The 27,493-nt window shown below is 39.7% G+C and overlaps 2 protein-coding genes across 10 annotated transcripts in view; both read left to right on the top strand.

The window, feature by feature from the left end:
- Fyttd1 (forty-two-three domain containing 1) overlaps window positions 1-15,105 on the top strand; it is a 31,030-nt gene extending 15,925 nt beyond the window's left edge. The window contains exons 4-9 of one of the 2 annotated variants that reach the window (XM_021185247.1): window positions 1,609-1,721; window positions 5,120-5,216; window positions 5,618-5,679; window positions 7,379-7,453; window positions 9,155-9,281; window positions 12,233-15,105. In XM_021185247.1, the coding sequence (XP_021040906.1) occupies window positions 1,609-1,721; window positions 5,120-5,216; window positions 5,618-5,679; window positions 7,379-7,453; window positions 9,155-9,281; window positions 12,233-12,331 (573 nt within the window). In that variant the 3' untranslated portion in view covers window positions 12,332-15,105. The remainder of the gene's footprint in view (window positions 1-1,608; window positions 1,722-5,119; window positions 5,217-5,617; window positions 5,680-7,378; window positions 7,454-9,154; window positions 9,282-12,232) is intronic. The other variant, XM_029470264.1, reaches the window with a different exon arrangement.
- A 5,488-nt stretch (window positions 15,106-20,593) lies between these two features.
- The window catches only part of Lrch3 (leucine rich repeats and calponin homology domain containing 3), a 111,886-nt gene continuing 104,986 nt past the window's right edge, over window positions 20,594-27,493 (top strand). For 7 of the 8 annotated variants that reach the window (XM_029470291.1, XM_029470292.1, XM_029470285.1 and 4 more), the window contains exon 1: window positions 20,613-20,896. In XM_029470291.1, coding sequence (XP_029326151.1) covers window positions 20,635-20,896 — 262 coding nt within the window. In that variant the 5' untranslated portion in view covers window positions 20,613-20,634. Of the gene's footprint in view, window positions 20,897-27,493 lie in introns of all 8 variants that reach the window. The other variant, XM_021185081.2, reaches the window with a different exon arrangement.

Below are 27,493 nucleotides of genomic sequence, written 5' to 3' on the forward strand. Positions count from 1 at the left end.
GAGAGCTGTTGAAGAAGCTCATACCTGACACTGACCTCTGTTCCACACACACACACAAATATATGTCCATCCACACATGTGTATACCACACACATAAGTGAATGAGTAAAAATCTGTTTAAAGCCGGGCGTGGTAGCGCACGCCTTTAATCCCAGCACTCGGGAGGCAGAGGCAGGCGGATTTCTGAGTTCGAGGCNCCAGCCTGGTCTACAAAGTGAGTTCCAGGACAGCCAAGGCTACACAGAGAAACCCTGTCTCGAAAAACCAAAAAAAAAAAAAAAAAAAAAAAACTGTTTAAAACAGAAATGGAGTCAGTTATGGATCCCATCACAGTCCTACACTTAAAAGACTTTGGAAGTTGGAAGATTGTAAATGTGAGGCTGTCAGGGTAGCTTGGGCTCCATAGTATAATCCTGTCTCAAGAAAACAAATATATAGACTAGGTGTTGTAGTGCATGCCTTTAAACTCAGCAGTCTGGAGGCAGAGGCAGGGATCTGTGAGTTACATAGTGGGTACCAGGATAGCCAGGAAAGTGTAGAGGGACCCTGTCAAAAAGAAGAGGGGCAAGGGAGGAAAAACAGCAAATCAATCCAGTTAAATATGCAAGAAAATATTTAAGTACTGTGATTTGTAAATCATTGTCATGTTTATTAAATACTGCTCATGATTAAAGCAATAAGAAAATGCAGATAATGTATAAATAATGTATACAGTTTGGAGATATCTTTGTAGAAAATGTGGACGCTTGAATTAGGTTTTTATGATTGATATAGCTTATATATATGAAGGAATAAAAAGACATTTCACATGTTTGATTTTTATTAAAATCCACCTCAATCAATTATACTTTAATATCTTGGTTATTAAAACCTCTTTTTTATGTACTTGTTTTGGAAATTGGCCTTTATCTTTTTACATAATGTGTTAGTCAACTTTTTATTGTTGTAATAAAGCACTTGAAATAATTAAGGAGCAGGGCTTGCTTTCACCATACTTTTAGGGTTGTACTGCTGAGTGGAGGAGCAGCCGAGCACATAGCTTTGAGCTCCGTGAAATAGGTCCTGACAGGAGACTGCTGGAGTAAAATGCTCATCTCAGGGCCAGAAAGTGGAGAGGAAGGGCAGAGTTCCCTTCAAGGCATTTCTCCTCCCCAGTCACCCAACTTCAGTGTGCCTGTGATTCTTTTCTTGAGTGACAAGTAACATTTCCCTGTCACCAGTTCACCTTCCCACACCACTATATCTGTATTTTACATGTAGTATGATTGTCATCTTTTCAGTCATTTATGAAAAATTTCAAATAATTTTAGTTTCTCCATCTTCCTTACTGTGTTGGAGCAGTTTTGGGGCTCTGCCATCTTGCATTAAGACATGTTTGGCATGTTGGCACACATCTTATCCTCAACACTCACAAGACAGAAGCAGGTGGATCTCTGTGAGTTCAAGGCCAGCCTGTCTACATAATGAGTTCCAGGGCAGCCAGGGCTTTATAAAGAGACCCTGCCTCAAAAAAAGGAAAAACAAAAGCAATCAAAAAAAGGGTTTTATTGTAGTAAGGTATATAACAAATGTCAGTCTGATTAACATAGTTGTCTTCCCTTCTAAAAGAATATAGAACGATATTTTCCAGCACTGAAAAGGAAGACAAGCCTTCTGAGACAGAATGAAGTACAAAGGAAACAAGTTGCTGTTCTCAAAAGACCTAATCAGTTAAACAGAAAGTAAGTACCCAAGCGGAGAGAAGAGTGTACTGTTTGAACGTATCTGGGGTAGCCACTTGACTTGTTGCTGTGCCAGACCTGACCAAAGCAGCTTAAGGGAGGAAGAGCTTATTTTAGGGTATAGTTGATCATGGCAGGGGAAGTATGGCAGCAAGAACAGGCTGGTCACAGTGTCTACAGGCATGAAACAGATGGTGAGACGCGCTCAGCTCTCTCTCTCTCTCTCTTCAGATTGGGACCCACTTACTTGTCTATTGCTGTGATAATACACCATGATTAAGGCATGATTATTTGGGGCTTATGATTTCAGAGTCCATGCCCACCATGGTAGGGAGCATGGCAGTGGGCAGATGTGGCTCTGGAGCAGGGGCTGAGAGCTTTCATCTTGAACAATAGTAGGAGGCAGAGAGAGCGAGCAAGCACTGGGGATTGCATGAGTCTTTGAGACCTCAAAGCCCACCAATAATGGCATTTCCCTCCAACAAGGGGGAGTGCCTCCATGCCCCCTAATACTTCCCAAACAGCTCCACCAACTGGAAACCAAGGATTCAAATACGGAGCCTTTGGGGACCATTCATAATCACACTGCTCTAGAAGGGCTCCTCTCCCTTTGGTGGATGGGTTTCCTACTTCACTTTAATTTAACCTAAATAATTCTTCCCAGACATGTCCAGAGATTTCTTTCCATAATTGATTATAAACCCTACCATTTTGCCATTTGAGATTAACCATCACAGTGTACAGAATACTTTCTTCGACATGTTCAGAAGAATGGATTGACAATGATTCTTAGTTATCTGGTCATTACAGTACAGTTTCTTCCTTGCTGGAGGTGTGACTCAGTGCACTTAGCTAGCATGTGGTCCAGAGTTTTATCCCTAACACTGTGGGGAATAAAGAAAAGAGAGCTATTTGAAAAATCTATCCAAAAGCTAACATGGGAAGCAATCAGTAATAACTGTCTTATTTCTTAGACACAGTAATTAAGGAATTTCATTAATGTAAACTTTAAAAAAAAAGTATCACTTTTTAATTGTTTCACTTTTTAATTGTGTGTATACCATGATGTCTATGTGGTGGTCAAAGGACAACTTGAGGGAACTAGGTTTTTTTCGACCCTGTGACTGCAGGGATCTAGATTGGGTCATCTGGCTTGGGGCCAAGTGAACTTTAACTGCTTCTTTACCTCCTTTAGCATAGAAATAAAGTTGTAAAGTCATCATTGTGGTGACAGTCATAGCACTTGGGTCAGAGTCTTTCAGTCAATTCTGAAAGCTGAATTGATTTTTTTTCTTTGAGCCTTGACTCTTACTAAAATACCGAGGCATAATATAAATTATTTGGGGGACAGGAAAGCTACAAAGCTACATAAATGTTTCTGGGTTTTGTTGTTTTGTTCCACCCCTCCTTGATAATATTGTGTTACTCTTTATCTCTGTAGACCAAACTGTCCTCAAATGTGTAGGGATCCCTCCTGCCTCGACATTCAGGTGCTAGGATTTAGGCAGTGCCATCAGCGTGGGCTACGTGGATGTTTCTTAAATTGAAACTGCTTTTAGAATAAATTTAAGAGAATAAAAACCCCTAAAATTGCCGCGCAGTGGTGGCACACGCCTTTAATCCCAGCACTTGGGAAGCAGAGGCAGGTGGATTTCTGAGTTCAAGGCCAGCCTGGTCTACAGAGTGAGTTCTAGGACAGCCAGGGCTATACAGAGAAACCCTGTCTTGGAAAAAAAAAAAAAACAAACCTAAAATTTATGAATTGTTAGGACACTCCTTCTGGTAATTTGTGAAGTTACATTATTATTATTATTATTATTTGAATTAATTATTATTTCAAGTGCTATTATTTATCTCTTACAGAAAATGACAAGATTAATACAACTTGGATTGAGGTCTTTTCATCGCTGTATAGACATGTAGTATCAAATTGCAGTTTTACCTAATGATTATTTTGGAAATCATTTGGTTGTATCTTTTGTGAAAAGGGGTACTTTGCTAATAAAAATGTTACTTATTGCATGAGATCTCTGTATTAATTGTGTTAGCTAATGAACCTCTGAAGGTTGGAAATGAGATTTAGGTAGGGTTTTAAGTACTTTATTATGTAATGGTAATTATAATTTATAAGTATGTGCTGTTTCATGTATGAAAGGATTAAAAAGAGTGTAACTTCAGTTATTATTTATTCGTTACACACAGTTGTCACAGTGTGTGTGGAGGTCAGAAGACAACTTTGACAAGTGGGGTTTGCCTTCACCTCTGTGAGTTTTAGGTTGGAACTCCTGTTCTCAGTGGGGCACAGCAAGTGCCTTTTCCTGCTGGGTCAACGAACATAGCTATTATACATCCATATATGTATGCACCTCTGGGTTTTATATATTCCTGTGTGGTGGGGTTTTCCCCTTGCCATACTTATGATTGAACCCAAGGCCTCACATGAACTCTGCAAGTGCTCTACCGTTTAATTATGTCCCTTACCACGCACATAGTTTATAAATGGAGACAAAGCAAGAGCAGTAGAAATTGCTTTTCAGCCCCCCCCCCCCCCTTTTAAAAAAATTTTTAAAAAAACCCCCCCCCCCCCCTTTTAAAAAAATTTTTTTTTTTTTGTGGTGTTGTTGTTTTTTTTTTTTTTTTTTTTTTTTTTTTTTTTTTTTTTTATATATATATATATATATATAAGTACACTGTAGCTGTCTTCAGACACACCAGAAGAGGGAGTCAGATTTCGTTACGGATGGTTGTGAGCCACCATGTGGTTGCTGGGATTTGAACTCTGGACCTTCAGAAGAGCAGTCGGGTGCTCTTACCCACTGAGCCATCTCACCAGCCCGAGTGTTATGCCTTTATGTATGTCTGTGCATCACATAATTGCAGTGCATAGAGGTCAGGAAAGAATATCAGATTCCCCTAGAGTTACAGATTGTTGTGAGCCACTATGTGGGTGCTGGGAATTGAATCCAGGTCCCCTAGAAAGAGCAGCCAGTGTTTTTATCTTCTGGTCCCTCTTTCCAGCCACAGCTCTTTATTTATGGTCTTCACTCTGGCTCTGAATGCATCTAGGTATGATTTCCATCTACTAAATTATAATTTTAAAAACAAATATAGGAAATAATAGAACTAAAATTAATTTTGTAAATGTCTTCAAAGGTGTGAAATATTAGTAGAATATTTGGGACATACACTAGTTCAAAACCAAGTTGTTAGATGGAATACTATAGAGGGAATTTTGTAAATATAATTTAACAGCTTTGTCTAAATAAGAAAGCAAATTGGAGTCCATATTGCATGCTTATCATTTTAAGCTTATGAGTTTAACTGTTTTTGCTTATTTTTCCTCAAGGTATTTAAAAACAAAGTGGCTGAGATCACTCAGACATGCTTTTTTGTTGCAGAAATAACATCCCAGCTAATTTTACCAGGAATGGAAATAAATTAAGTCATCAGAAAGACACTCGTCAGGCAACCTTTCTTTTCCGAAGAGGCCTGAAGGTATTAGAAAGCCCTGGTTGTGCTGTTTCCACTCACCTGGGTCCCTTAGTAATCATAGGCTGGGTCTCTTGGTGAGGGAGGGAGGTTAGGGTTAGTGTGAAAAACAAGACACTAGATGAATTCTTTCTGTTAATACATGTTTTTTTCTATTTCTCGTCTTTTCTTGCTGGTATCATAATTTTGCTTGGTTATTTACTAATAAGCTTGTGTTGGTGCTTCTTGTAATCCAGTGATCCCTAACAGAGAGCGTTGCCAGCATGGCAAGGCCCTTCCCCAGTTCATGCTCATGCTTACCCTGGGTTGTAGGTCTTCACTGCATGATAGCCCTTAAATAATAGACTTAAATATTCTGCTTTCTGTGAGATCTGCTGGGGTTTTCGTTGTTTTTCTTTTCCTTTTAGGTTCAGACCCAGTTGAACACAGAACAGCTGATAGATGATGTGGTAGCAAAGAGAACACGTCAGTAAGTTTCAATTTGTTACTTTAAGATATTGCTTCTGAATTTACAAGATACTAGCTACTTGAATTGCCATCTGTCCCAGTGTGAAAGAAATAAAACCCAAAATGAAATTCTTTCCGCAATAGGTAAAAGGAACCTTGGCCCTCAGATGCTAGATAACCACTGAGCCACATCTGTAGTTCCCAAGTGACCCAGGCTTCAGGTGTAGTTTAGTCTCGACTGAGTTACTGAACTGCCTCTCCATGACTTATTCCATTTGAATGGAAGACTTGCCTTCTTCACCTACCTTCTCTCCTGCGCCTCCCTTCCTTTCTTTTTTTCTTCCTCTGCTCCTTCTTTTTGTAAGTGAACCTGTTTAGGGAATGACTAGAGTAAAGTCCATAGAGTTTTTCATAAGCAAGTTTCTGTCCATTGTTCTCCCCAAGTATGAATTGTATGGTGCTTTGTTTCTAACAAAGGGGTCAGAATTTGTCATTTCTTTAAAAATAGCTGTTACTTTTTGTAAAATAAAATGTTACAAAAAAAAAAAGGTCACAGTCCAGATAAAATGATAAGTATAGTTAAGTGTAATTTTGAGGAGTGTAGGAAATTATCTGAACCTGATGCTGGCAGTGGCCTTTAGCACAGGAAACAAAAACTATAAGAAAATAATAATAAGTCTGTTTGCTTCTCCAACAAACATTAACATCATAATGATGTTTATATACACACACACACACACACACACACTATTTATGCTGGGGGAAGGTCTCATATACCTCAGATTCAACATGCATCCGAGCTTAGCCATAAACTCCTTCTTTTCTTGCCTCCACCTCTCAAGTGCTGGGATTACATGGTATGCCAGCATGCCTGCCAATATTTGTTTGTTTTGGGCTTTGAGAGTAAAACATAGATAAAGAAAAGGACAGTTAATTTGGGAAATTATAATGGAAGTGCCAGATTTTGGGTAACATAAATAAATAAATATAAGGTAGAGCTGACAGTAATGGTGGTATTCACCTGTAATTTCAGTGTTTAGACAGCTGACACAGAAAGACAAGTCCTGCACACACAGGGAAACAGTGAGGAGGAAGAAGGGAGGAGTGGAAAATAACAAGTGGGGAAAAGGAGAAAGGATTACAGAGGCTACTAGACTTTCATGCAGAGCAGACAGAATTCAGACACCATTGGAAGGACTGTAGTTTTAAGTTACAATGAAAAGGAAAATAGTAACAACAAGCGTGAAAATAGAGATAGGCAATAGGTAGGAAAGCTGAAGGCCTTGTTTCTTCCCAGGAAGGACTTTCTATGTACACACCCTGTTTAAAAGTCACCAACTATCACTGAAAATAGAAAAGCTCAGAAATGCTACCTGTAGATGAGAGAAGAAGACTGTCCGGTTTCATTAGATGCTTCTCTGCATTTAGGTTTTTAAAATGTCTTTATAGTCATTACTTTGATAAACACCTAACAAATTCATATTTTCAGTTCTTATACCTAAGATCCTGTTGGGATCCAGCATCTCTGTGTGTTTTTTAAACTAAAAAATGAATGGCTACTTTGAAATGTGTAGTTCAGGGCTGAGATTTTATTTTATTGGTAGTGGAACACTTGGTTGGTGAACTAAGATAGATAGATGGGCAGAGAGACGAATAAATATCTTTCAGTGGGATAAACTGTAAGATTTATAAGCTTTTAAGAAAAAAAATTTCAAACCTAGATGGCGTACTTCCACCACAAATGGAGGAATTTTGACTGTATCCATTGACAATCCTGGAGCTGTACAGTGTCCGGTGTAAGTTTTTTCCTTCCCTTTTTTCTCCCCTTTCTTGAAAAATTGTAACCTCTTGATATATGATAGGAAAGTGAAAAGTATTGGACTTGTGCTCAGAGTATACTGAATAAGTCAGGATAAAATGAGATGCAAGGGTAAAGAATTGTTAACATTAACCAGGCCTATATTCCCAGTACTTGGGGAAGCTAAGGTAGGAGGATTGCTATGAATTCTAAGACCAGGTTTAGATATATAGTGAGTTCAGGGTTAGCTGAAGTATAGACTGAGGCCATGTCTCAAACAAAAATGGAAATCATAGAGGATCAAGTAAGAAAAAGCTCCCTTGAGTCCTGGTTCTACGTCCCCTAAAAAAAAACACCCACTCGTATGTATCTGTATATGTAATACAAATGGTACCAATTTTGTGTCAGACAATCCTTCTATGTAGCCCAGATCAGCCTTGAACTTTTGAACATCTTGTCTCAAGCTCCTGGGTGCTGAGGAAACAGATACATGCCACCATGCATTATTGTGTATTTTTGCTTTCAAAAATTCTGTTCTTGGAGTTGGGGAGATGGCTTAGAAGTAAAGTGCTTGCTACAAGCACATTGAACTGAGTTTGTATCCCCAGGCCTCACATATAAAACCAGGTGTGGCAGCATGAACCTGCAATCCCAGCATGGGGGTGGAGGGGCGGGAGCAGAGACAGGTTGTACTGGTGGATCCTTGGAGTTCACTGGCAAGCCAGTCAAGCCAGGTACTGAGCATCAGGCTTGGTGAGAGAGTCTATCAAAAAGTACACAAGTAAGTAAGGTGGCGAGGGATAGGGAAACACCTGAGAAAACACACAGCTCTGTGTCTGCAGAACAGATGCGTCCTTTTAAATGTGTGTGTGATAGTGAGCTGAGTGACACCCGTGCTTCCTACTCTCCCTCCTCCCCCTGGGTCATTTGAGATCGGACAGAGCTACTTTCTCTTTAAAGATTTTATAGTGTATCTTATCAAGGTGAACTTATATAGTTAACTATTTCACTATATGTATTGTAATAAAAATACAGGTTACTTTAATTTAAAGATCATGATTTAGAAATCACCAGTTATTTGACTTGTTAAAAATGTCTTACAGGTAGGGCATGAGAGAGAACTTAACTATTGCTGTGTAGTACCTAAGTTTCAGTCCCAGCACCCGGAAGGCAGATCACAATCACCTGTAACTTGACTCCCAAGGGCTCCAGCTTCATGGTCTCTGCATATGTGTGCTGAACATGTACACACGGAGGCAGACACTCATACACATGAAATACAAAAAAAAAACTCTCTTTTTTTTTTTTTTTAAGATTTCATTTATGTGAGTACACTGTAGCTGTCTTCAGACACACCAGAGGCATCAGATCCCATTACAGATGGTTGTGAGCCACCATGTGGTTGCTGGGAATTGAACTTAGGACCTCTGGAAGAACAAGCAGCCAGTGCTCTTAACCTCTGAGCCACCTCTCCAGCCTGGGGGTGGGAGGGGGACTTTTTAGAAAGATGCAGTTATCCTGGAAAAGGAACTCTGAGCAGCTCTACTTTTGGTGGCTGGGAGTAGTGCATCAGGAGCTGCACTGTTGTTTTTATTTTTTGAGAGAACATTGTAATAGCCCCATTTCACTTAAAACGTGTGAGGAAATTTTGAGTACTTTATCTGATAAGCTAATTTAAACTGTTTTTTTTCTTTGCTAGAACTCAGAAACCACGATTAACTCGTACTGCTGTGCCCTCATTCTTGACAAAAAGAGAACAGTCTGATGTTAAGAAAGTTCCTAAAGGCGTCCCTCTACAGTTTGACATAAATAGTGTGGGAAAACAGGTAAAAAAAAAATTTTCCCCTGTGTTTCTTTGGTTCATTCACTGACAGTCTTGTGATAACCAAAAATAGTGTATGCACATTAAACAGGGTGGTCTAGCTCCTTCCCCACTCCCCAGGCACTCTCATAGATTGCCTGTTTGACATTTTATTTAAATCAGATTTTCTTATATTTACCATGATTTATTTAAAGTTTCATCCGTATTAGTATTTTCTTTGTATTGTGTGGATGGTATTCATCACATGCATATATCACATTATATATTCTGCTGAAAGCTTTTGTGTTCTTTGGCTGTTAGCATGTTTTCTTTTGGGGGAGGAAGTCAATGCCAGTGGATATATTTGATAGATTTTGGTAGACTGAATGCTAACTTAACATTTAAACTTTTTAGAAACTACCAAGCTATTTCCCAAAAAGATGATTATATTCTTTTATATTCCTACAGCATATATGGGCTTTCTAAACTTCTCCACATTTTTGTCAACATTTGTTATTATCTGTCACTTTTATCTGTATAGTGACAAGTTAGTGTAAAGTAACATTTCACTATGATTTTGACAGTTCGTGTATTGTTGTACTAGTTGATCTTGTTAAATTTACTTAACTTAAGACTGGAGAGCTGGCTCAGTGGTTAAGAGCACTGGCTGCTCTCCCAGAGGTCCTGAGTTCAATCCCAGCATCAACATGGCAGCTTAAAACCATCTACAATAGGATCTGATGCCCTCTTCTGGTGTGTAGATGTACATGCAAAGTGGCCACATACATAAAATACAAAGAGAAAAGTAAAACGCCTTGGTCAACTAATTTTTTTAATTGCTTAATTTTATAGCAAATCTGAATTCTTTAGGTTTTTTCAATATAAATACTTCATTTTCTGACTTCTTTTCCAGTGTTTAAACACGTTTTCTTGTTTTGCTATAAGGGCTAGCACATCCACTATAGGGTTTGATAGAATTAATAAAACTAGTATGCTTGCTGTGTTCTGCCTGACATAAAGTATTAGAAGTTTGACCATGTTTTATAGCTAAGCTTGCCCACTTTTCTGAGTTTGAACTTAAAGTAAAACTTGCCTTTTGCCCTTTCTATTTCTTCCCGTATGGCCCAGTCCCAATCATGCTTGCCCTGATACTCTGGGCCCTCTCACTCTTTGCTCTGAGAACAGCCCACCCCTATTCTATAGCTGTTTTCCATTTCCCTTCTTTGTCACATGCTGAGAATTACAGCTTGTCTACCCTGCAGTTTTTCCTCTCAAACTCTAAGAAATAGTTCTTTTTGTTGTTGTTTTTCCAGACAGTTTCTTTGTGTAACAGCCCTGGCTGTCCTGCAACTCACTATGTAGGCCAGGCTGGCCTCAGACTCACAGAGATCCACCAACCACCTGAGTACTGGGATTAAAGGCATATGCCACCACCACCACCCAGCTAAGAAATAGTTTTTGAGTTTAAAAAAAAAAAATTAGAAGCCAGACAGTGGTGGTGCACGCCTTTGATCCCAGCGCTTGGGAGGCAGAGGCAGGCAGATTTCTGAGTTTGAGGCCAGCCTGATCTACAGAGTGAGTTCCAGGACAGCTGGGGCTACACAGAGAAACCCTGTCTTGAAAAACCAAAAAAAAAAAACAGAAAAAAAAATTAGATAGATAGACAGACAGACTGACTGCTGGCTTTACGTTTATTGTAGATTGTCAGGTTAAGGGAGTTCCTGTCTTTCTAATTTGCTGAGGTTTTTTACTATGAATTTATGTTGAATATTATCATATACTTCTTTGGGAAACAGTTTGGTAGAAATAAGGTCCTGGAATTTAAGATTAGAAGTATGGGACGAAAACTTGGTTTTGTTTAGTTAGAGAGTACATGTTTAGAATAGACAAAGTCCTTGATATAATTCCCCATCCAAAATAGGAAAAAAAAAGGGGGGGGAAAGAGAATTTTGTTCTATTTTATTTTGATCCTATTCTTAATTTCTTTTCTGTTTGGAAACACTTTGTTATTTGTTAATCAAAGACCAGAGTTTTACTTAAATTTTTATGGGCACTCAGTTTAGAGCTTTGTTTTTAAAATACTCAGAAGTTGAAATAACTGTGTTTCTATTGTTTTGTTTTGTTTTTTTAAGTCATAGTCTCATACTGTAGCCGAGGTTGGTTTAACACATGATTTTTCTTCCTCCAACTCTTGGGATAGATAGTAGGAGTCGGCCACCATTTCTCGATAAAATAGCTTTTTTTTTGTTTGGTATTTTCTTTCTTTCCCTCTTCTTCTTTTTTTTTTTTTTTTGGAGACAGAGTATATTCTTAGTAAGCCTGAAACTCTGTAGGTCAGTCTGGAATTAAGTTCATAGACTCACCTGCCTCTGCCTCCTGAGTGATGTCATCAAATGTGTGGGCTGACACCAGCTGAAATGACACTTTTTGCCAAAGGTATCACTGGAATTTTTAACAGTGTTTGCAGAGCTTCAAATTAATTCAGATTGAGGTATTTTAGATATATTTTATATGGACAGTAGTAGTAGTGTGTATCGGCTTGTATAATGCAGTATAGATATCTAATGATTAGAAGACTAGGATTCTTGGATACCTACTTTTAAGTTCTAAAGCTGATAGGCAACTCCGTGTATAGCTTATTTTTTGTTAGAGTCAATTGAAATTATGCACACAATTTAAGATGTTGCTTACTGTTACTACTAATTACTATTAATTTTAAGTTCATGGTCTGGAGAGATGGACCTGTGGTTAAGAGCACTGACTGGTTTTCCAGAGGTCCTGAGTTCAATTCCCAGCAACCACATGGTGGCTCACAATCACCTGTAATGGGATCTGATGCCCTCCTCTGGAGTGTCTGAAGACAGCAACAGTATACTCACATAAATAAAATAAATAAATCTTTTTGTTTTTTCTTTTTAAAATCACATATAAAGGAATTTTTTTCAATTAAGTTAATGTTTTTCTCCTTTTCTATAGACAGGAATGACTTTGAATGAACGATTTGGGATACTGAAAGAGCAAAGAGCCAGCCTCACGTTCAGCAAAGGAGGAAGCCGCTTTGTGACTGTGGGATAGATCCGTGTCCAAGGAACTTTAAGTGTTGACTGTTTGAAAAGTTGATTTGCTTGAAGAGTTCATCGGAGAAGTTCAAGAAACTTTCCTTCAGAATATTCACAAGCCTAAATAACTTTATTTTTGAAGGTTATTTTGTTTTGTTTTGGTTTTTTTAATGTATAAATAATGCCCTGAAAGAATAGCAGGGAATATACCTATCTGTTCTTAAAGATTCCATGGTTGGCCCATACAAAGCAATTCTCTGTTGACTTTTGACTCCTCCTGCAGCAGAAGGAAGACAGAAAGACAGACATTGATTATTTTTATGAGCGTGGGATTTAGGATCTCATCACTTTTATCCAGTTTTTAGGATTTGCCATGGTAAATCTTAAACTTGAGAAATAAGAGTACACCTCTGTGTTGTCACTTACCCATTTATGTGTTGGCGTGACAAGGACAGCTGCCTTTCTGTCATTACTGGTGTTTTCTAAACTGTAGGAGAATTTTGGTTTTGACTTTTGAGGCTTATGGAAATATTTAGAACTTGGTTCATTTTTCAGTTATTGTCAGCTTAAACTTCCTAAGTTCTAAGAACTTAGTATTAAACTTTTAATAAAAAAATGTGGCTCTCAGGATTAGTCTCAGGCCAAAATGTGTCAGGGCTGTAAATGCTTATTTACAAAGTTATCTGCTAGGTCCTTGGAGGAGATGCCTGGCATGGAACCTGATGGTTTGTGTTCGGTATAAATGGAGAAAACATGAAAGGCATTGGCCAACGGACAGATTGGACAGGGGAACAATAAAGCCTGAGTCATAGCTATGCCATCTGGGTTTACTTCTGTCCTGAGTCTAGTGTCTGTAGATTCTTCTATAAATGATGCTTACAAGAATTACAATTTTTAAAATGAGTTGAATCTTGGGTATTTTGACAATATACTGACTAGATATATAAAGTCCTATGTTTCATATTCAAAAGTTTTTTTGTAAAGCTCTTAAACTCAGTAAGTTCAATAATTTATAACTCCCCAAACAAAAATCTACTTATATATGTCACAAAGGAGAGGAAAAAAAGTAAAATTATAATGAAGTTACATTTAACCATACACACTCACTCCGTTTCTTCTATTGCTCAAAGTTCAGGCGTTATAGGAAAAAGGGTTTTTGGTTTCTTTTCCTTACACTGGAGGTCTGCTGTGCCGAGATAGTGCTGAGATTGCTCAGTCATAGGTCATAAATTACAATGAGATGCCAAAATGCAGTGGCGTGTCCCAGCTACAGATTATCAGTGCTGAGAGTGCTCACATGGTCATAGGTCATAAATTACAGTGAGATGCCAAAATGCAGCGGTGTGTCCCAGCTACAGATTATCAAGTGTGGTCATTTTGAAACCTGACCTTTTGTTTTGCTGTGATTTCAAGTTTGAGTGGGTGTTTAAGTCTCTGCTGTTGATTTCTCCTGTAAAGACAGAGCATTATACTCCTGCCCGCCTTCATTGTGTCCTAGACTTCATTGTCTTTGATGTTCTTCAAGTTTCTTACTGGCTTGTGCTAGTTGTGGGAAAAACAGCAACAATGTCATGCTTATACCAAAGATCTAAATCTTTCCTCAGCATCTGTTAATCTGCCAGTACTTGGACTTGAGAAGGGGTTTAGAGGCTAATCGCAGAATTTGAAAGTAAACTCCAGTTCTCCTTAGCTGTAATGCTTTTCATTGAGGCCAAGGACTCATAAAACATTTTTGCCAATATGAATATTTATATTTGGTTCAGAAACAAAACATTTTAGAGTGGTTTGCTGGTAGCTTATTTTAAAGCAAAGGAAAAACAGTTGAGCATGAACACTATCTTTGGAACAATTTTTAGAATATGATATAAAAGTTTTTGTTTCTTGTTGTTTTAAATATTATTATACAGAGGTATTAGTAATTCCATTTTTGGAAAATCTTAAAAATCGCCCAAATGTTGACACTTAAGTACATTGAAAAACAGTGTCTTTGGTATAGTAAATGTTTGCTCTTCATGCATCTGTAATTTAATATTTGTTCAAATTTTGCCTTTGATACAACTAAGTTAAAACTCTTGAGTGCTGACCTGTTGTATATACACAAAACAATCTGCTTTGTTGGAGGAAAATTCCCTTTCTTGGAATGTGATTGTAGTCATCCTTGTTCAGTTCTTGAAGCCCCCCTTTTATTTTAAATTTTATTTAAACAGGGTGCAACGTAAAATTTCCTTTGCATCAAGGTGTATGCAAAACATTGATGCAGTGCATCACAACGTGAAAGTTTGTACTTAACGAGGAGGTGCTTTACACTGTACTTTTTGGTGTTTTTTGGAAAAGTTACATTAGATTTGTTCTGAAGCTGTTCATTTTTGACAAATAAAATGTAACAGGTTTCACATGAGTTATTCTGAGCTATAAAGATTGAGTTGTGGTTTTTTTAGATTGTTGTGTGTTACAAAGCATCTTATAGTGGTTTTATATATGATTTCTGGGATTTGAAGTTGCTGATCATCTAAATCTCCACTCTTGGTGTTCCTCTGACTTTTGACCATTTCATGCATAGATGACATGAGGTTCCAACATGAGGCCACCAAGGGGAAGTAAAGATAGTCACATTGTTATAACGCAGATCACAGAAGTAGATAAGCCTTTAGAGATGATCTGCGTCAGCCCCTCCTCTTACATCGTAGTTAAGTGACACCCGACATTTTCTAAGACGTACATGGAACATGGGTCATGTTTTGAGCCTCATGTCTTATAATTCTCAGTGGACAATAAACGACTTCACACATAGACAGTAGTTTTGTGGTATTTAATGTGTCAGATGTCTAAGAATTAGCAATATCCCTATATCAGCATGTGTGGTGTGCTCAGTAAATCTACTCTTCCAACGATTCCTACTCAGTTACCTCGATACGGAAGTCACTGAAACTCATTACAAAAGGCCAGCGTTTCCAGCATACACTGGGAAGATGACTGCTAATTCCAGACCCCATGTCGGAAAACTTACACACAGAGGAGAAAGACTGGTGGTCGAATCTGTTGTGTATTTCTAAATATACACTAACTTTTCACTATATTAATTATAATCAAATTATAAAGCATTTATGTTTAGGAAACATGGGTATAATTGTTACCTTTTTAATTTTGTTAGAGGTGCATATTAAATGCTGCTGCCTGTAATGTAATTCATACAATATATGCAATTTGGGGGTATGAAGAGATTAAAAATTTACGTGTCATACGAAGAATTCCATATATTCCAAATGCAGGCAATAGTAAAGCAAAAAAGAGCTTCCTCCTTTCTGATGATTAGGCCTCTCACATTGATTAAGCTTCCCATGAAGATGGTGGTGCTTTTGGAGCTGGGGGCAGGTTTGGTGCTGGAACTCACTCTGTAGACCAGGCTGGCCTCGAACTCAGAAATCCGCCTGCCTCTGCCTCCCGAGTGCTGGGATCAAAGGCGTGCGCCACCACTGCCAGGCATGTGGTGGTGTTGCAGTCAGTCTCTCTCCCCTGCCTCTCTCTCCATCTCTCCCTGATGCCCCCTTCCTCTCCAGGCTGAGTCACATGGCTATGCTTCAGCTTTCAGACTACTGAGTTTATAGGAATGTGCCACAACACCTAGTTTTATCACTTTTCAAAGATTGGTTTATATATTTGTGTGTGTGCCTGCATGTATGTATAGTCACTGTGTGTGCTGGTGCTCATGAAGGGCAGATGTGGGTGTTAGGTCCCCTAGAACTGGAGTTAGAGGTGCTGTGAGCAGCTTGATGTAGGTGGTGGCCATGGAACCTGTTTCCTCTTGAAGAGCAGTGAGCACTCTTAGCCAGCTCTCCAGCCCCTTCTACACTTTTCAAAGTGGATACATCAGTAAACCCCAACCAAGCATTTATGTGAAGAATTTTGGATACTGACCACTAAGAGATGTAAAGATTTGCTTGGAAATTGTAGACTTCTAAATATACTCAGATGAGATATGCTATGTGTTGTGTGTGTGTATAAAATACTAAAGATGAATAATTTACCTAGTGTGCATATATGTGTATGGCTAGTAATGTCTAATAACTCAGTGAACAGAGGTGCTTACCACCAAGTCTCGTGGCCAAAATTTGATCCCCAGAACCAATGCAATGGGAGCAAAGAACAGACCCCAGAAAGCACTCTATCTTCTGACTTCCACATGTGCCCGTGTGCGCACACACACACACATTGAAGTGAAACTTGCTTTGGTACTGAATGAGTTAAGTTTTTGCCTATAAAGTAAACAGGAAGAAGGGGAGTCTGACAATGCCTGAGACTGAAGAGCCTCTACTGCCCCTTGTTCAGTCTCTTATTGCAGAACAGTAGTTGAATAAGGTGACTGATTTCTATATCCCTTGTGCTCAATAACCTTTTAGTTCTTTAGTTCTTCACTAAAGTTATGAACCCTTCACAATGACTGCATTTCTGATACCTTGTAGTATGGTACCGACTTTATGAAGATCGAGGAGCTGGGTTTGAGTGCATTCCTGTGATCTTAGCACTCAGGAAGCAGAGGCAGGAAGGGCAAGCTAGGAAGATAGTGTGGGCTGCACAAATACTGTCTCAGACTTAAAAAAAGATGGGGGGAAGAAGGTGAGAATTTTACACATTTTGCATTTATTTCATAGTTGAAAACCCAACTCAGGTGTTCACACATCTCAAGAATTTCTCCTCGATATTTTATGACAGGTTTTGAAAACTTTTTTTTAGACCAGTGTGTATGTTGTCTGAGTAAATAGGTTATGTACCATATGTGTGCCTGCTGCTTGCCAGGGTCACAGAGGGCATCACATGCTCTGGAACTAGAATTGTGAACCACCTCGGGGGTGCAAGAAGTTCTAACCAGTGAGCCCACGGCAGCTCAGATTGAATTTTACTGCTACTTCATTTATGTATTTTATTGTATGAGTGCTCTGAAGGGGTGAATGCCTGCATGACAAAGGAAGGCATCAGATCTCATTATAGATGGTTGTGGGCCACCTTACCGGTGCTGGGAATTGAACTCAGGACAGCCAGTGCTCATAATTGTTGAACCACTTATCTAGCCCTATCTAGAGATTTAATTTTATATAGTGTATGTATGTGCATATGGTTTTATACATATATGAATATATATGGATAACATCTCACTGTATTGCTCACTGTTGTCTGATATAGGGTTCAAATTTCTCTGCTCAAATAATGCCCTGCCTTGAGTAGCTGGGAACACAGGCATATATCCAGTTTCATTCATTCTTTCATTCATTAGTTGCTTAGTTGAGACAGGCCCTCACTAGCACTCAGAGACCGACTTAGCTCCCTGTTCTTGCTCCAGTTTTCTGCATACTGCCCATCTTCAAATAAGTTGAAAATCATCTTTTCATATGTGTATGGTGTATGCCTGTGCGTGCTCAGAGGCCAGGTGAAGATGCAAAGGGTCCTGCTCCATCATTCTCTTAAAGAGTCTCTCTCAAAACCTGGAGCCAGGCTGGCAGCTAGCAGCCCTCAGTGATCTCCTGTGTTCCCTCTCCACAGCCTTAGAGTTACAGCATAGATGTGGCCACACCTGACTTTCTTACCTGAGTGCTGGAGATTTGAACTCAGGTTTTCATGCTTATATAGCAAGGAACTCTACCCACCGAGCCATCTTCCCAGTCAGTCCTCCCCCACCTCCCATTTTTAAAAGACATTTTCTCACATAATAGTATGTGTAGCATCTTCATTTCTACCCCTATCCACATGCCCCCCCCCTTTTAGAAAGCTTAGTGTACATGAGTGCTCTGTTTTCATGCACATCAGAAGAGGGAATCAGATTCTATTATAGATGGCTGTGAGCTGCCATGTGGTTGCTGGGAATTGAACTCAGGAGCTCTGGAAGAGCAGTCAGTGCTCTTAACTGCTGAGCCATCTCTCCAGCCCACCACAAACGAGTTTAATTCACTAATGGCTTCAAATCAAGTCAAACAGACTAGTTGCAATTTACACATCTGGACAATTCAGGACTAGGATTACCACGCCGAGATTGTAGTGGAGAGTGTTCATGGCGATAGGAAAAGAGGCCATGTGGCTAAGAACTTGTCAGAATTCATGCAAATATAAAGTAATAGGACATTAGTGCTTTTGAAAAGGTACATCTGGCAATTCTGTAAAATTATATAGTGTGCTTGTGTGTGTAATGGCTGAGTGGGCACGGAGGTTAGGGAGTAGTCAGTTCTACCCACTTACCACGGGCTCAGTAGATTGAACTTAGGTTGTTGAGTTTGTGTGGTAAGATTTTTTTTTCCCCTATGACCATCTTGCCAGCCCAACTTAATTTTTTTTAAAGACAGGTATCCCTTTGTATCTAGGCTGGCCTGTATCATCCTGCCTCAACCTCTCAAGTACTAGGATTACAACATGTTCCTGGCTAGCTTGTTATCTTTCAAAGAATTAGAAATTTTCAGAAAGATCAGGAAATACATATCTTGGGTAAACATGACTTGACAAAGACTACCCATTACCATGAAGGGGCTCATTAATAGACATTAATAATTTATTGTGGGACTTGTTGCAAAAGAAACTAGAATGTCACATAGCCGAGAGCCAGACATGGCATCAGCTATTATAGACTTGCTTTGTGTTCTCAGGGGTTGGAAGGTCAAAGTCAGCTTGGGCAACATTGGGACTCTTATCTCAGACAAAGTAAGACAAAAGGGCTGATAGAGCAGGTCTCGGAGCAACTGTTATTAATGCACTTTATTACTGAAACATTTTTACAGTTTCTTGAACTCAGGAAAGTGCTTTTTGGGGCTTCCCTGAAGTTGGGCCTTGAATGATGAGTAGCTTCTCACACCTCATATTTTCTTTTGTGTTCTGTGATAGATTTTTCTCACTTGTGTCTTAATGCTCTCATATGCATCAAAATCAGACTTGGAATTTTGCTCTCTGTCATCCTATTTTGTAATTTCAGGTTTTATTCAAAAAACCTCACTCGTTCTTTTTTTTTGGGGGGGGGTTGTTTTGATGTTTTTTTGTTTTTTGTTTTCGAGACAGGGTTTCTCTGTGTAGCCCTGGCTGTCCTGAAACTCACTCTGTAGACCAGGCTGGCCTCGAACTCAGAAATCCACCTGCCTCTGCCTCCCATGTGCTGGAATTAAAGGCGTGCACCACCACTGCCCCACTTACCACCACTGCCCGACTTACCTCACTCGTTCTTGCTCTAGAGGGACTGCTTTGCCATGCACTCTAGTAGATAATCCTCTCCACGCTCAGCCCAATTGCTCTTTTCTTATTGTAACTGGCCTCCTTGGGTTCCAAAATAAAATTAGCTAATTCTTTAGAAAAGAGACTTTATCTGACAGGTCCTCGAATTCTGTACAGCAAAGTAAAATTGGTGAGTGCTATTTACATCGCATATTAGGAATGACTTGAATTTAAAACAGATTTGGAAAAATAAGAGACTGCAGGACTGGGAGGGGGGGTCTTATTTAAGTGTGAGTGGTAATTTTCATTATTTGAATGGTTTCCGGTTTTGGTCTTTCGGTTCTAAATTTAATCCCTACATTTATAACATAGCCAGATTTCAATGTTAGACGTAAATACTATTCGTTCTGCTCTAGCTAGTGATAAAATCTGCGCAAACAGCCACAGTATTTAAGACGTTTGGTTTCATTAAGTGCTCTTTCATAAAAAGAGTTCGAGGCCAGCCTGGTCTACAAAGTGAGTTCCAGGACAGCCAGAGCTATACAGAGAAACCCTGTCTCGAAAAACCAAAAAACCAAAAAAAAAAAAAAAAAAAAAAAAAAAAAAAAAAAAAAAAAAAAAAAAAAAAAAAAAAAAAAAAAAAATTTAAAAAAAAAAACAATTTCAACAAGAATTAGGGACTTTGTAGCCGAATCTGCGCACACAGTATGTTTGTTTTCCCGTTCAAGAACTAATAGTATATCCACAAATTCCAGTTCAGATCATCTGGCGGTACCGTGACAAGCTGAGAGACAATTTTGGGCTTATCTCAGGGAGTCCCCTCTAAGTGCCCAAGTTTCTGGCAACAACAGGGCTAAGGAATGTAATCCACCACTGAGAGTTGGAGCGCTGTTAAGGACGGGTTTTGGTTTTTGTAGTGGCCTTTTAGGGAGCCCAGGGTATCGGGCTGCTGGAGCTCTGCGAGACCTCGGTTCGGTTTCCCTGGAAAACCTGCTTGTGGGCGGGGCAGGCGGCTTGCTGCGCCCAGCGCTTCGGGGAGAGCTGTCCCGGGTCCGCGAGCCCCTTTCCCCGCCCACCCAGCGGATCGGGTGGCGCATGCGCAGAGCCGGGCCGGGCCGGAGAGTTGTCGGCTGGGAAATGGCGGCCGCGGGCTTGGTGGCTGTGGTAGCGGCTGCGGAGTACTCTGGCCCAGTGGCGTCCGGGGGAAACCTCTCCGGTGCGACCTGTGGGCCGAGCCCTGGGTTGGGCCCTGGTCCTGGCCCGGGCTCTTGGAGCCGCTCGGTCGACCGAGCCCTGGAAGAGGCGGCGGTCACCGGGGTGCTGAGCCTGAGCGGCCGGAAACTGAGGGAGTTTCCCCGGGGAGCGGCCAACCATGACCTGACGGACACCACCCGGGCCGGTGAGCGGGGCGCGGGCATCCCTGCAACCCGGGACCGGTGGCGTGGGGGGCAGGGGGTGTGTGGCGACCGGCCCGAGGCTCCTCTGGTAACGGGGACCGCTGGCGGTACCGCGCACCCTCCCGGCCTGGCCAGACCCGGAGCCTGGGGTGCGGCAGCGCGCAGCAGCATCTCCGCTGCCGGCGAGAGGCAGTTGACGGGTGATCTTTCTTGAATCGCTCTCAGAAATCTCGGCGTCAGTGCCCACCCCCCCGGTAGACTTTTTTCCTCTCCCCGGTGTCTGCAGGCCACTTTGCATTTGGGATGCAGAATTGACTTTGCTTAGAGTTGGAGCGTGGCAAGCACGTTCTTCCATCGTAGTATGGGTGACGCTGGGTGCTGCATTGTCAAAGGATCCAAGTCCGCTCTGGCGTTTTCCCTAGTGTGTGCGAGTATGTGTGTGTAATGTGGACTCTAACGCTGGAACAGCTTATTTCTCCGCCTCCGTCTGATGTACCGAAAAGTACTTGTAAAAATAGGCCATGTTTAGGTGCTCAGGACTTTTCGTCTTCCATTCTTACCGCCGCCTAAGAAAACATGAAAAGAAGTAGGATATTGTCTACCACATCTATATTTGCTTTTCCCTTTAAAAACATTTCTGCGCCTTATATTGTTTAAGACAGGAAAGAGAATGGGGATTAAGTATTATTTGGTTTCCTTAGTTGTGGGAAACAATGTATGGTAACTGAGGTATTCAACATACTATATAATGTGTTCCTCTTGTGTTTTAAATATAGTTTCCGCCGGGAGTAGATTAAGAATTGAGTCCTTTTGTTTTACATAAATATAAGGGGAGGGGTCCCCTCAGAAGTAGTTTAAATATTTTGTGTTTATGTAGTGGGTGTATAGCATACATTGTTTCATTCTCATTCGGCTTGATTTTAAAATGTTAGAGTTAATACTTTTTCTTAGGCTTGTGTAGTCATCAAAGATTGGTAATTATTACATATTTCACTAATGTTGAAAAAATAAACAGAGCTGGTAAGATTGCTCAGTGGGTAAAAAGGCACTTGCTACTGCCAGACCTGACAGACAACCCAAGTTTGATCCGCAGAACCAACATAATGGAAGGAGAGAACTGACTTTTTCAACTTGTCTTCTGCCTTACTCTCTCTCTCTCTCTCTCTCTCTCTCTCTCTCTCTCTCTCGCACACACACACACACACACAGCACTGCACTAAATATTATTTAAAAAAAAAATAAGAGGTTAAATTACCCTTAGAATCTATTATTTCCAAAGAAACTTTTCCTCTGCTTACTAAAGCTTATTTGTGGTAGCCTTTATTTTCAATATAATTTGAATTTTTTTCACTTGGCACTGAAGTCAGACTTGCTAAGGTAAACATGAAGAGTTACTTGAATTTTTTATTTGTATTGGTGACATCATGTAAACTTGTCATTCCTACCCCTCCCTGCCTTCTTGATTCTGCTCACGGGAGGGCTGACTGACTGGCAGGGCGGTTTTCATATTGAGGTGAGTCATTTCAGTATTGCTGCTCTAAGCCTGAAGGTAAAGAAAAGGGTGATTATAGGAGTCTATCTAACTTATTATCTCATCTGTTCTTGAATAATTCTAGGAGCAAAAGTTTGAGCCATCAAGAAAGAAAAAGTTTTATTGACAAAACCAGACATTTATTAAGAATAATATTTAATTTAAAGAAAAGGTTTTCTTATTGTTTGTTTGTTTTATTTTATGTATATGAGTGCATTGTAACTGTCTTCAGACACACCAGAAGAGGGCATCGTATCTCATTACAGATGGTTGTTAGCCACCACGTGGTTGCTGGAAATTGAACTCAGGACCCCTAGAAGAGCAGTCAGTGCTCTTAACTGCTGAGCCATCTCTCTAGACCCAAGCTTTTTTTTTTTTAATGTATATTATTACTCATACTTTAATGTTCTAGTTACTATATTAAATCAAAGGTTTTGTTGTTGTTGTTGTTGTTGTTTGACACTTTATCTGGTCAAAAGTGTACTATAAAAGGAGAGATTAAAAAGATCACAAAGTATTCTTTAACCTGTTAAGCTAGATTCATTTTTAACTTCAACAGCTCTTAGTAATTAGAACAAAAATAGTTTTAAAAAGGCAATTTAATGCCAGTGACATAATTTATTGAGTGTTCACTATTTGTTTTCTATCCTTAGATGTTTAAGATATATTGCCTTGTTAAATATATATAACATATGGATTAAATATGATTAAACCCACTTTCATAGGAAAAGTAACTCAAAGATACTCCTACTACTGGTAGACTTACCTAGCTCTCTTCTCTCCACTCTGTCAAACAGCGTCTCTGTGTGCAATGAGGCATTCTTTTTCTTCGTGATGCAGATAGTGAAAGGGAAGCCTAGAAATGTTTAATAATGCGCTCAAAGACCCGTAACCAAAGGAAGAGGTTGTTCTTTAGGGTTGGAGCCTGTTTGACATAACTCCAAAACTCAGTCTTCTTTTTTTGCAGGTACCTGATGAATCTAGACTTATTACTCTTCAAATGGTGTGTGTGTGTGTGTGTGTGTGTGTGTGTCTATAGTGTAGGTATGTGCATATGAATGCAGATGCTAAGGAGGCTGATCAGAAGAGGGGCTCAGTGGTGACAAAGCCAGCTGGTCCTTTTGCAAGAGCAGTGTATATACGCTTAACCACTGAACCATCTCTGCATCCTGAATTCAGACTTACAGTAGTTTAAGTATTTTGTGAAGAGTATATACTATAAATTTTTAAAACAAGTAAATTGTATCAGAGTTGGCTCACAGATTATTCTTTTAAGTGTTCAGCGTCTTGGTAGAAAGCAGCAGCTTTCTAAGAATTTACACCTTAAGAAACAGCACTTAACACCCATACTGTTCACAGCGGGATATAATTGAGGTTTGTCAGAAAATTCTTTAGTCTTTTTTAGGTTTTGTTTTTCTGTTTGTTTAAAAAGGTAGATATGGCCAGGCATGATAGTGCATGCCTTTAATCCTAGCTTTCAGGAGGCTGGCAGGCAGGCAGATCTCTGTGAGTCCATGGTCTGGTCCACATAGTTCCAGGACAGCCAGAACTGCATAGTGAGACCCTGCTGGGTGTTGAGTGTTGGGGAGTAGGTTTTTTGTTTCTGTTTTTTGTTTTTTTGTTTGTTTGTTTTGTTTTGTGATAGTACAGATTAAGCACAGGGAGTTTTAGACACTAAGGGACAAAAATAAGCTTTTGGGTTTTTTGGTTGTTGTTATTGTTCTGTTTTTTTTTTTAAAGAAAGAGAAATGTTTATTTCTGAGTAGGTGACTTGATCCTGTGGACAAGATTTTTAGAAGAAATTACAGAAGAATTCTTGGAGCAGGAAAGATGCAACTTGGGTTTTGGCTGGCAGAACTAAGAAGGAAAGCCATTCTGGGCAGTGGTAGACAACATACAAGAAGGTTCAAGAGCCTAGGGTTCTCATCTGTCAGGACCATTATCCAGTCCCCTTCTATCTCATAACAGTACTTCAGTTTTCCTGTCGAACCACCCCAAGAGGTTGTATAAATCCTGCTCTGAGTAGGGCACGCTCATGGCTCAGGCATTGTGCTACGATACCTTGCAGATATACAACAGTTATGTGAGTTGTAAGTGCTAGTTTATTTTTCTCTGACTCCACACATCAGAAAACCGAGACTCAGGAGATGATATAGCTTGGTCAGGACTTCACATCCAGAAAGCAACAGAACTAGGATTCAAATTCATATATAGCCTGACATGCTGGTATGTGCTTATAAATCCTAGCTTTTAGAAAGCTGAGGCAAGAGGATCAAGAAGTCGAGGGAGCCTAAGCTATTTAGGAAATTCAAGGCTAGATAGTGAGACCCTGTCTCAACAATAGTCACACACGTATTACTCTAAAGCTGGGTTTTTGACCATGAGTCATACAAGTTTGAAACCTAAGGTTCCTTGGGTTTGTCAGTATCTTCATTGGTATTAGGACTGTTAGCACTGTTAGTTAATGAAGTGCAGCCAAGAGAAATAGAGACCTGGAGCTTTAGAGTGAAATTTGGGCTCGAGAATAAATTCAAGAAAATGATAGTGAAAGTTCAGACATCCAGGTTCCGTCTTGGGGAATAGAAAAGTGAGTCTTCTTTTCTGGCATTTTGAAAAGGAGGAAGAATCAGCCTGAGGGAAAAGCAAGCAGAATTCATCACCTAGGCCTGTTACAGAGTTCATAGACTTCTGAAGCTTGGAGGAGCTGTAGCAATCGTCTGAGGTACATGGTAGGGGAGAAGCTTTCTCAGTTCAAATGGTGTGCTTCAGAGGAGAGAGTGAGATGATGGATAGATGGCATTTCACAGACAGCAAATGGGAGTCCCAGTTGAAATTGTAAAACATGTCTTTTGAATGAAAGTCAGAAAACAAAAAACCAAGGCCTCAGAATTGGGGGAAAGCACATGGTTGTGGGCTGGATGGGGAGGGAAGAGTTAGACTGCACACATCTAGAAAACAAATGGAGATGTAACAGGTATGTCAGCATAATGCAGAATCATCAAAGTCACGAGAATTGAGACTGTAAGAAATGAATATTTATTTCCTGTACAAGAAGAATGGAGCTGGGTGGTGGTATCTGCCTCTAGGAAGGCAGAGGTAGGTGGATCTCTGAGCTTGAGGCCAACTTTGTCTATAGAGCAAGTTTCAGGATAGCCAGAAAAACCTTGCCTTGGGGGGAAAAATAAAAAAATAAAAAACAAACAAAAAACCAAGAAGAATTGAGACAGCTAAAATGCCATTTAATGTGTTAGCAATGCAATCTGTAATCCACAAAATGATGGTTTTGTAAGTCTTGGAAATATATATTAGAGTGTCTGGTCTTAAGTGGAAATAATGTGTTGGGTTTTTTTTTAATCAATCATGATATGTGTATACTCATGAATTTTTCCAGAAATTTGCTTTTCAATATGATAGTCGGTAGCCATAAATGCTATTAAAATTTAAAAAGTATATTTTTTTTAGATCTAGAAACACATGCATGTAATCCTAGTACTTAAAAGGCTGAGGCAGGAGGATAGGGAGTTTGGGGCCAGCTTAAGATAACTAGTGAGACCCTGTTTCAGCGTCAAAGGAAGGAAGGAAGCAAGCAAGGAAGCTGGGTGTGTGCCTGTACTTCCAGCTACTCAAGAAGCTAAGGTGGGAAATTACTTGAGCATAGAAATTTGAATCCTGTATCAAACAACAGTGACCAACACAGAGAAACATATTCATTCATATTCTCTCTCTCTCTCATATATATATATATATATATATATATATATATATATATGTACATACCTATGTCATGGGAAGAAAGAACTGACTCCAGCAGGTTGTTTTCTGACTTCCACATGTGCACACTCACACACACTCACACAGCACATGCATATACACAGAATAAATGTACATTTTAAAATCTGAGCTGCAGAGTTGGCTCACTGGTTAGAGCACTTGTTGCTCTTATAGAGGGTTTGTGTGTTTGGTTCTCAGTGTACACATTGTGGCTCACAGTCATCCGGAATTGCAGTTAGAGGACATACTCTTCTGACTTCCATGGGCATCAGGTCTACATGCGATACCCAAATATACATGTAGGTAAAACACGTATACACATAAAATAAAATAAAATCTTCAAAAAAAAATTTCGAGTACTTGTGTAAGATACTGCATTTTATATTTAGGATGGATGGATAATTGATCCTTTTTTTTCTTTTTTAAAGATTTATTTATTGTGTAAGTACACTGTAGCTATCTTCAGACACACCAGAAGAGGGCACTGGATTCCATTATAGATGGTTGTGAGCCACCATGTGGTTGCTGGGATTTGAACTCAGGACCTTCGGAAGAGCAGTCAGTGTTCTTACCCACTGAGCCATCTCTCCAGATGATTGATTCTTGAGATGACCTAACCATATTTCAGATGCTTTCAGTAGATATTTGTGTCGTATTGGACAGCACAGTGGACAGACTTTAATTAAACTTTTTTGGGGGGAGGGGGGTGTTCCGAGACACAGCTTCTCTTTTGTTACCCTGGCTGTCCTAGAACTCATTCTGTAGACCAGGCTGGCCTTGAACTTAGAGATCTGCTTGCCTTTGCCTTCCAAGTGCCACTACTGCCTGGCTCAGAATTTTTTAAATCATCAAATTCAAAAATTAAAATAGAACTCTTCATCATTCTAGAAAAGTGTGTTTGGCAGTGATGTGGAGACATAATGAACGAAACGGGGGTTCTTTCTTACTGTTTATATTAAATATCGCACTTATTTTCACAGTTTTATTATATTCATAAAAGTAGTAAGCCAGCAGTGAGTGAGGCAAAGCTGTTAGGTAAAGGCTTAGGCGAGGGCAAAGACAAAGGGACGGTGACAGCAAAGCTGGACTCAGTTATAAGATCCTCACAGCCTCATAAAATTGCAAAGCTTCTGTAAGGCAAAAGACACCGTCAATAAGACAAAAAGGCCACCAACAGATTGGGAAAGGATCTTTACCTATCATAAATCAGATAGGGGACTAATATCCAATATATATAAAGAACTCAAGAAGGTAGACTCCAGAAAATCAAATAACCCCATTAAAAAATGGGGCTCCG

This window comes from Mus caroli, chromosome 16 (assembly GCF_900094665.2).
Source record: "Mus caroli chromosome 16, CAROLI_EIJ_v1.1, whole genome shotgun sequence".
NCBI lineage: Eukaryota > Metazoa > Chordata > Mammalia > Rodentia > Muridae > Mus > Mus caroli.